At 37.1% G+C, this 11162-nt stretch overlaps 1 protein-coding gene across 1 annotated transcript; it reads left to right on the top strand.

Moving 5' to 3' along the window:
• Positions 1-9389: 9389 nt before the first annotated feature.
• Positions 9390-10780, top strand: LOC143886495 (MYB31 transcription factor31-like). Its single transcript, XM_077390484.1, has 2 exons — positions 9390-9759; positions 10138-10780. Exons 1-2 carry the CDS (start codon positions 9497-9499, stop codon positions 10511-10513), a joined length of 639 nt encoding a protein of 212 aa, XP_077246599.1. The 5' UTR covers positions 9390-9496; the 3' UTR covers positions 10514-10780.
• The last annotated feature ends 382 nt before the right edge of the window (positions 10781-11162 follow it).

The following is an 11162-nucleotide window of genomic DNA, read 5'->3' as shown; positions in this document are numbered from 1 at the left end:
TGCCCAAAAATGAAATTGTGCAAAATATGTTTAATATGGGTTTCTGCATATTTTCCCTTGCCTTCTGGACAAGTGAACAACGATAAAACAACTTTCCTGCATATTTTCTCTCGCTTTCTGGGCAAGTGAACAACGAGAAAGCAAGGAAAAATCATAGTTTTTTTTCCTTTCCTTTCCATTTTGCCACATCAGATTCCTTTCCTTTCTTTTCCTTTTCTTTCCCGGGAAAACAAGTGAACAGAGCCTTAGGAAAATTGTCTATTACATTTCCCAAGACAAATGGGTGTCTGATCTCTCTCTACAAGACATGTTTCCGGATTTGTATGTCATTGCATCAATGAAGGATAGCTTTGTAAAGGATAATATAGATAAAGAATCTAATAGAGTGGTGTGGAAACCTAAGTTTCGAAGGAACTTTTTTAAAAGAGAGTTGACATCCATAGCAAGGTTCTTGGAGATTCTATCAGGCACATATATTAAGAAGGATGGGGAAGATAAGAGGGTATGGATGTGGGATACTCTGGGGAATTCACAGTCAAATCGTTATATCATCAACTAGTAGCTAGTCCGGAGGCTTCCAAAGGAGCTAGAGTGTGGTCATGCCAAGGCCCTCCACGAGTTAATGTGTTCACTTGGGTGGCCTTGCAAGAAAGAATCCAAACGGTTGATTTCTTACGTGAGAGACAGATTCTAATAGTGGATCATTGCGCCTTATGTATTGAAGACGGAGAAATAGTGAATCACATGTTCTTACACTGCAAAGTGAAAAGGATAAATGCGGGGTAAAATTTTGAGCAGATTTGGCATTGAGTGGGTCTTCCCTAATAATCTCATGGATCTGTTACTTGGATGGTCACATGTTCCTTGAAAGAGGACAGGAAAGATACTATGGAACTTAACATTTTTAGCTACTACTTGGGTGATTTGGAAAAAAAGATACGCAAGAATCTTTAAAGGAGTTGCTAGAAGTGCTGCTTTTATTTTCATAAAAGCAATTGCTTTAACGATCTTATGGGCTAAGTCTCTTCCTTGTTAAGTTTGTATCTGCTTACGATTTATGGAAAAGATGGAAGGAAGTTTACTTCAATTCTGAGATTAAATTAAAAATCATCCTAGTTTGGAATCCTCCTCCTATGGATTTCCTAGAACTAAACTTTGATGGATCGAGTTTAGGAAATCCTAGACCTGTCGGAGTAAATGCGAGGCAAAGTGAAAAGGATAAATGCGGGGTAAAATTTTGAGCAGATTTGGCATTGAGTGGGTCTTCCCTAATAATCTCATGGATCTGTTACTTGGATGGTCACATGTTCCTTGAAAGAGGAAATGAAAGATACTATGGAACTTAACATTTTTAGCTACTACTTGGGTGATTTGGAAAAAAAGATACGCAAGAATGTTTAAAGGAGTTGCTAGAAGTGCTGCTTTTATTTTCATAAAAGCAATTGCTTTAACGATCTTGTGGGCTAAGTCTCTTCCTTGTTAAGTTTGTATCTGCTTACGATTTATGGGAAAGATGGAAGGAAGTTTACTTCAATTCTGAGATTAATTAAAAATCATCCTAGTTTGGAATCCTCCTCCTATGGGTTTCCTAGAACTAAACTTTGATGGATCGAGTTTAGGAAATCCTAGACCTGTCGGAGTAAAATGCGGGGCAAAGTGAAAAGGATAAATGCGGGGTAAAATTTTGAGCAGATTTGGCATTGAGTGGGTCTTCCCTAATAATCTCATGGATCTGTTACTTGGATGGTCACATGTTCATTGAAAGAGGAAAGGAAAGATACTATGGAACTTAACATTTTTAGCTAGTACTTGGGTGATTTGAAAAAAAAGATACGCAATAATCTTTAAAGGAGTTGCTAGAAGTGCTGCTTTTATTTTCATAAAAGCAATTGCTTTAACGATCTTGTGGGCTAAGTCTCTTCCTTGTTAAGTTTGTATCTGCTTACGATTTATGGGAAAGATGGAAGGAAGTGGGAAAGATGGAAGGAAGTTTACTTCAATTCTGAGATTAAATTAAAAATCATCCTAGTTTGGAATCCTCCTCCTGTGGGTTTCCTAGAACTAAACTTTGATGGATCGAGTTTAGGAAATCCTAGACCTGTCGGAGTTGGAGGTGTATTAAGGAAAGACTCAGGAGAGGTTATTTAAGCATTTGTAGGACCAATAGGGGTTGCAGATGCATCAGAAGCTGAAGTCAAAGCTATTCACCAAGACTTAAGCTAGTGGATCATAATCACCTTTCCAATTTAGTGGTAGAAGGTGACTCTCTTAATGTCATCCGCTGGCTTAATGGACCACATCATAATCCGTGGAGTTTTGAAAAATACTTTGATGAAATTAATTATATGACCGGCAATTTTAATATAATGCATCATCATGTTCGGCGATCAGCTAAGTCAGAGGCAGATAAGTTAGCTAGATCGGGTGTCTTCGAAGAATCATTGCTTTGTTCGACACCCTCCACCTTGATTTTGGTTTTTTCGGATCTTTGTAACCTTTATGCGCCTGTTATTTACTTTTGTACTCGACCATCTCGGTCTTTTTTTAAAATATTTTTGGCTATCATTCAAAAAAAAACTGTCAAAATTTTATTCTTGTTATTTAAACCCTTCTCCTAGCAGCAACAATAAAGATCTAAAATATAGAAACAAAACAAATATATATTATAAATAAATAGGCTACTGATATTTGCACTACCGTGTTTTGATAATTGCTTGTCTTTTCTTTTCAACTTGCTTCTGAGAGATTTTTTTGGGAATTGTGATAACCTTTTACAACTGGTTAAATAGTAAAAGACAAAGTGAGTTAGTGAAAGTATCAGAACGGGATATTGCAACTATCAATGCCCATATAAATATATTAGAAAATAGGGATTGCCATGAGCAAACCCATAATCTTTAATTAATAATGAAACAAATAAATGGGGAAGCTTGGGGTCTCTTAGATACAAACCCCTAGGTAGTTTATTTGGATTGGTCTACGCTCCCCAAAACTCTAGAAGAGAATTTAGATGCCAACAATTATATATTCCTTATATTTGCACTTAAAAAATATTGAATGTTTCTTTGTAAAGGGATTTTTTTCTTTCTTTAACTACCTTGATGGGTTAGAGGCAACGTTCTATGTTCTCATCTTATAACTTTTTTTTTCTTATCAATAAAATTTGAGGTGTTACCTGGGTTCCGAGATAAATTCTAGGTTAAAAAAAGAAGGAAAAAATCGTTTGCAAAATGGAATGGGAAACGATAATTAATTTCAACCGGAAAAGACAATTGATTCCCTAGATGAATTCCACTGCTTACATAAATACTAGAATTGGAATCATTATTCTATTTACAGAGGAAATTGGAATTGGATTGGAATGTGATACTGATACCGATTCATGATTCCTGCAGTCCAAGCACACCCTCGGTGTAGAGTTATTTAAATTCTATCTATACTATATATAACATGAAAACTTCGGTATGCCTCAAGCTCATTTAAATCCTTATCAATGTGCAATTTTCTTAACTAGTAAATTTCTTATAAATTTATATTTTGTTACTGCTATTAAATATCTCTTGCATGTACATTTCTCAATAGCTATTAAATCCTTTGTAGCTGTACATGCCCACTATATCGGTGGGGATCACCCCGCAAAGTACCATAAGTGTCTTGGATTGTGTTACCAAAATAATGGTAACACACACCCCTGTCCTCCAATCAATTCTTTTAAACTATTAGAGACTTCCTTATTAACGAACAAAAGTTGGCTCCAGATCAGTTTGGAAGAACTTCCTCCAACCCCTTAAGCGGTGTGGAAATATCAATTCAATGCTTACTTTTTGGTTTTAAAAGGAATTGATATTTCCACACCCCTTGCTTAGAGCTATTAGCAAGTGTTTGGAGGAAGTTTCTCTAGACCGATCTGGAGCCAAGTTTTTTTCCTTATTAACTAGCTTTTGTTGCGGTGTTATTTACATTTCTTCGATATCTTTGAGTAATTAGAATGCTGAGATAGTTGCTTTCTAAGCGAGCCAAATTTGAGAAATTATGGAATCTGTCTTTGCACCCAAATACCAATATTTAATCCAGTTTTACACAAGGGAATGATATTGGCACGGTCATGTTTTGTTAATGGGACAAATCACCTTGTTTTACACTTGTTTAACTAGCTGTCAAAAGCTATTAGAATTATCAAAAAGCTCTCGGCTATCAATTAAAGAAGTGTAAAACATGGCGAGTCATCCCATTATCAAAACATGGTCGTGCAGATATCAGACCTTATATAAATATGAGGAATGCTAAGCTGAAGGGTGAAATAAGCCGCAAGGGCACCCTCATTGGATCCATGCCATCAAAGCACATTTATAATAGCACTGAAAATTGTAAACGTAAAGAAAATATTAATGCACTTTGGTGACATGGATCCAATGGGGGAGTCCTTTGAGGTTGGATTTTGCAAGGACACCTTCAGTTTAGCATTCCTCACTCCCACTCTCACTCTCATTTTCACTTCCTCTACATATGATCTATTAAATATCTTACAAATGCATACTTTTTTTAGCAATTAAATTCCTTATAAATGTAAATTAATTTATCTATAGTTATTAAATACCTTATGTAACAAACAACTAGAGTTTGGGTACCTTATTATATAGATGTATGCAATACAATCTCTTCAAAAGAAGAATATCTAAAATGAAAAAATAAATAAATTAAACCTAACTATCTACCATCTAAATCCAAATATTTTTTGTTCCACACATGCATAGGCAATTAATTGTAAGCATGTGCCCATGCTCAAACATACATAGGCATGCACACATACGGGTACACACATGTGCACACACGCGCCTGCATCCGCAAGTAAGGCTTTGTTATGTTGTGTTCCTTAGTCAGTAAATCCGAGGAATTAACGTGGCAAAAAGAAAAGGAGGAAAAAAAAGGAAGAAGATTCAGTATGTTGAATTATGAGGAACCCTTACATGGAACAACTCACGGATTCCTACACGCAAATTAGATACTTTTGACCAGTAGTTTTCCGACAGGAGCCCCTAGAAACAATCGAGTTGTTTAAATCGAACTATGCAAGTACATAAGATCCTCATTCTTTATTCGGCTCAATCCTCTTAGTAAAAAGATTGGGCCGAGTTTAGTTTCAATTAGGAGAACGAACGGGAATTACTGGATTACAAGATATCCTAGGTATCCACTGCTTTGAATTTGAATTTGATCGCTTTCAAGTGGGCAGAGAGAGAGAGAGAGAGAGAGAGAGAGAGAGAGAGAGAGAGAGAGAGAGAGAGAGAGAGAGAGAGAGAGAGAGAGAGAGAGAGAGAGAGAGAGAGAGAGAGAGAGATTTTGTTTGGATTTTGTTGGGAGTTTGCTGCAGAAGGCCCGGTTTTGCTCGTGATGACGTGGCACCCAAAACCCAAGTAAATCCCCTAGCAAAGCCCAGCTTTTGTGCAATCACTAATATTTGATGCTGTCTTTACCAAGACAATATTATCTTGCTAATAGAGGAAACAGATAATTCCACCCCATTTCATTTGTCTTTTCCTAAAAAATGTTCATTTCTATAAAATAAAATAAAAATAGTTATTTCTAGAAAAAGAGAAATAAAAAGGTGTGGAGACCCTCAAAATGGGATGGAAATATCATTCCTCACCAGTCAAATCTCTTTTTACATACAAACATTTTTTCCTTTTCGTTTCAAAGCAAACAAAGACTAAAATGTCATTAGGAAAAAAATTGACATGTGAAATTAATGTTGCAACGTCAACACAATGGTCGTTCAAGCAATTGATCAAATCATGAGAAGTGATTTCAAAAGTGTTGAAAGTTTTAAGTCAATTGAGGAGACTAATTTCTTTTAATTAACCCTAATTAGAATTAGGAACCCCAAAATAGAAGTTCAAAAGTGATATCTCTTTCACTCTCTTTCAAAAATTGTATTTCACTTAGGGTGTTTGAATCTAGGGAAAAGAAAATTATGAAAAATAATGTTCCAAGGTAAAAGACAGAAAATTTTATTTCCCATGGAAAAAAACCTAAATTCCACCCCCCCCCCAAAACATCCAAACAGCCCCCCCTAGATTTCCAACTGGGAAGGAAATTGCAGCAACATTAAGTGGGTCCAAGAGAAATTCTTGTATATGGGGAATGATACTAGCTATGAGATTCTATGAATTGTTCACTTTGGTGTTAGACTTCTTATGAGATATATGCAGTGATTAAGATACTTACTTGGCATCAACATGATTTAGACCGTTTATCCGTGGGCCCATCTAACAAGTGAATCCTAACCACCGATTGTATCCGACCAATAAATTATTGGGGATTGTTCATTGGAGTGATTTTTGGGCAAGGAAATCTCGTGGTGGGTCCAATCATGTGAACGTTCCGTATCACATCGATGTCATGTAGGTGGGCCCAATCACATTATCCTTCAATCTGCAATATACACACCACTACTTTAGAACTTTCTGAGCTAATCATCAACTCACCTAAGTCGACTCCCTTTTACCTTGATCAGGTTCTTGTCTAAGATTGAGTATTGTCCCGCCGAGTCAATCACAACTCCTTTGACTCACCCAAGTTAATGAAAAATTGAACATGTTAATTATTGACTCGCCCAACTCGACTCCCATTTATCTAAGCTGAGGGTACAACTTGGGTCAATTTTTGGGAACTCGGGTTGAGCTTTTACCATTCCAATTCTCATTCAAAAGCTCAACCCGACCCGACCCGACCCAAATTGCACCCCTAAATTCTTGGTGTCCAGAGTTTTGAAACACTAACATACACCAAAAATCAATGCATACACTCGTCACGAGGCATATTATGAACCATTGAGACATCAAGTGCAGGGCACAATGCCTATTGTCACGGGGATGCAATTGACAGAGTGAGTTGTAGAATAATTTTGAAGGTCACTTGGCCTTAGCATATGCGTATGTGGGGTACCCCACGGGTTTATCTGTGAGAGAAAAGGCCCATGACAGTAGCCTACTTGTGTTCCAACCAATGGCACGTGTGGTAATTGACACAAGGTTAGGTGTATACACAGTACACAATGGGAAGGCCCTTTAACAACCATGGCCAACCTTATAGTCTGTTAGTGGGGACATGGAGACACCTTTAGGCAAGTAGGAAAACTAACAAGAGGGTGACAGCCACATGCAAAAGGCAACCAAAGAGTCAGGTAAACCTAGAAAAAACCCATGGGTCTACTTCATCACCTAAGCACATGATTTACATTGGGTCCCAGTGTAGGTGCGAACTAGATACTCTTTCTTGCCAACCCTAAAATGAGTCTATAGACATGACCATATTTCCATACCATTATAGCCCTATTTCATAAGCATGAGAGAGAGAGAAAGAATGAGAGCTATACACCGATATAAAGAGTATAAGCCATCTCTCCCATTAGGGCTTGATCAAGAGCTTTTGATTCTAAATGGAGAATAGATGTTAAATGGGCAACAATTAGAATCATTTTGTCTGTGATTTTTAGCTCATTGATCAGCTAAGTGATCACAATTGGACGGTGCAGATTTACGGGCATGTAGTCACCCGACCAGACAATCCGGGTAGTTTATACACCAAGTTTCTGTGCATACCCAAGACTGAAAATATGGTTTTTTAATGATTCAGGGAAAAAAACAATGCCACAAAACCCTTCATTTTTCAAAACAATAAAAATATAAAACCACAGAAGAAACACATAATTTTCACAAGGATATATTCATCCTTTTTTCCCCTGGGACAGCCCCCTCTAGTGTAGTGTAAAAGAGTAGTCATAAATACACCAGAGTGAACTGTTCCACATAAAAAAGGGATGAATAGATCACTTCCCACATATACAGGAATTGGAAGGCAATTTGGCCAAAAGCCACTTCTCGGATGATTTTGCATTAGAGAACAGCCACTTCAGATGAATTAAGTGAGTAAGACAAAATATGGATTTGTCTTACTCATTTAATTCATCTGAGGTGGTTGTTTCTCATACAAAATTCAGCCACGAAATGGCTTGCTGCAAAATTGCCTAGCAAATTCCATATAATAGAAATATATCTCCAATCGATTGTTTTAAACATTTTAATAATGTCACATTGTCAATCCTATCATTTACACTTGGGTGATGATATTTTCAACACCCCCTCCCCGCATTTATGTGCACGCTCCCCTTATAATGTGATTTGACATCAAAAAGCGTTAAAATTGCCCACTTTTCCCGTCAAATCAGGTTATAAGGGGAGCGTGCACGTAATGCAGGGGGAGTGAAAATATCATCTCCCTTTACACTTTTCTAATTAAGTTTGAAACTCTGCCTCTAGAAACTACTAAGAGCAAAATAGCAAATATCAAAACATGAGTGTGGATATCATTTCCCTTGTATTAAATTATACAAAAAGAAAACAAGAAAAGTAGACATAAAACAGACCCTCGTCCACTTGACCCCAAGGTCGTCCAAGACTCTTTGGGACTGTTACTATCAATATCATTCAAATGGGTGGCCACTGTGTGTGTGTGTGTGTGAGAGAGAGAGAGAGAGAGAGAGAGAGAGGTGAAAAATAAATGGAAATCTTAGGCAATGTGTGGTGGGCAACCCCACGTTGTTTGCAATTGAGAAAAGAGATAATAACAGAAAAGCAAACCAACCCTTCTCTTCCCTAACTCCACTTTCTACCTTAAACTTACACCACAAGAATGACCAGAAAAAAAGCAAGTGATATATTCGCCCCATTTTATTCCCTGGGCCACCCCCTCTAGTGAATTTATGACAACTCTTCGTACACTACACTGGGGTGGTCCCAGCAAGAAAAGGGGGCAAATATATCATTTCTATAAATAAATAAAAAAAGGGGAGGGGAAGGTATACACCAGAAGTAAACCCCACACACCACCACAACCACACTATTTCTATCCCCTCTCTATGTCTCTCTCTTAACATATACTTCTACAACCATCAATGACCACTACCAACAAAATAAGCTAATAAATGGAAAACAACCACACAAACAAAATAAAAACAAAATAACTCTCACTCTCTCTCTCTCTCTCTCATCATACCCAACACCCTCCAATCTCTCCATTAGTTTCTTCAAACACAAGGTTAGAAAAAAGAGAAAAATCAGACATGGGGGGAAATAGGAGAACTTCATCCATATGGGGCAAAGACAACTATTACTTTAAAAAGTTTGATTTAGAGAGATATATATATAATACATTTAAAGGCCGAAATCAAGGCTCTGTCTTTCAATACTTATTAAATAGTCTTATATCTATCCAACCCCACCTCCCCCTTTTTTAAGCCTTACCCAACGGTTGTCTTTTTTTCACTTGTATTATTACCCCCTCTCACCAACTCACGTCTAGAAGAAAAGCCCTCCTTTTTTTAGTCAAACGTCTATAAAAACCCCATCTTCCCATCTTCCCTTTGCCCCCAAAACTCAAAAAAGGGAAAACACACACACAAGAAATCAGAGAGAGGGAGAAATAGAGAAGAAAAAACATGGGAAGATCACCATGTTGTGAAAAAGCTCACACAAACAAGGGGGCATGGACAAAGGAAGAAGATGATCGTTTGATCGCGCACATCCGAGTTCATGGTGAGGGATGTTGGAGATCTCTCCCCAAAGCTGCTGGGCTCCTCCGATGCGGAAAGAGCTGCCGACTCCGTTGGATCAACTATCTACGGCCAGATCTTAAGCGAGGGAATTTCACTGAAGAAGAAGATGAACTCATCATCAAGCTTCACAGCCTACTAGGCAACAAGTAAGTTGTGACACGGCCTGTAAGATCTTATGTGGGCAATCATTGATCTAAGATCGACAGTCTAAATTGAAGAATGAGATTAAGAGTGAAATAACTGGAGTTACCCATTGACCACGTAAGGTCTTATACGGACCCATAACACAATTCTAATACAAGCCACTCTATTTCTTCTAATTTTCGATTTTTTTTTCAATTTTTTAGCATATGGGTATTGATTCTTTTTAATTTTTCTATGCTATAAAATTGAAGAATGAGATTAAGAGTGAAATGACTGGAGTTACCAACCACCACAATCCACTTTGTTTCTTCTAATTTTCCATTTTTTCGATCTTTTAGTATTTGGGTATTGATTATTTTTCTTTTTACTTTGTTATAAAGATGGTCTTTGATCGCGGGGAGATTACCAGGAAGAACAGATAATGAAATCAAGAACTATTGGAATACACATATAAGAAGGAAGCTTCTAAGCAGAGGAGTTGATCCATCGACTCACCGTCCGATTAACGAGCAGCATTCGCTAGCAGATATAACTATCTCTTTTGTGAAAGAAGAGGAGAAGATTGTTGGGTTTGAAGAAGAAAAGAGAGAGAAGGAAGAAAGGTGTCCAGATCTTAACTTGGACCTTTGTATCAGCCCTCCTTACCAGCAAGAGAATACTGAGTCAGTACAAAGAGGAACAAGCCTTTTTTTCCCTACTGATTTCTTGGGTTTGAAAACTGGGATGTTGGATTATAGAAGCATGGAGATGAAATGATGGGTTAATGAGAATATTGAATTTGTCTTGGTAAAGTAATAGAGAGATATAAAGAAGAAGAGAGATTGAAAGGGAAAGAGATGAATGATGGGTGTAAATTTGATGTTTTTCTCTTTCTTCTATTTGGGTAATTATTGAACTATAAGATAAGTAGGTTATTACATATGGGTTCTATCCTTAGATATATCGAATCTATGTTGATTCATTGAAAATATGTTGGAATATTTGCTCATTTATTTGAAAGAAAAAAAATGGGTCTTTTTCCAATTTTTCTCTTTAGTTCTTGGGTCTTGTAAAATGGGCTTTTGGGATTGGGAAGACATGATGAAAATCGAAGGAAAACACATGGGTACTGTTTTTCTTTTGCTTTTTTTCTATTTGTTTTAGGCTTTTTTGAGTTTTTTTTTCTTTCATTTTTTTCTTTTTTATTTTTTATTTTTTATTTTTTATTTTTTTAAATTCATGGCTTCTCTAGAGACAAGTTGGATTTCTAGTTCAGTGTATGTGAGCTAGTGGATAAGCCGTGAGAGGAGGAAAGCCAAAGGAGGTGGGTAGGTAACCAATCTCGTCATAAAGGAAAAGAAGATATAAAAGCTTTCGATATGTCCCTGACATAAAAGAGAGAGAGAGGGAGAGAGTCTACAACGTC

The sequence above is a fragment of the Tasmannia lanceolata genome, unplaced genomic scaffold, assembly GCF_043159265.1.
Source record: "Tasmannia lanceolata isolate RefF3 unplaced genomic scaffold, GAP_Taslan_0.1 ptg000011l, whole genome shotgun sequence".
Classification (NCBI taxonomy): Eukaryota; Viridiplantae; Streptophyta; class Magnoliopsida; order Canellales; family Winteraceae; genus Tasmannia; species Tasmannia lanceolata.
Note: the sequence above shows the minus strand (reverse complement) of the source record. Positions and strands in the feature narration are given on the sequence as shown.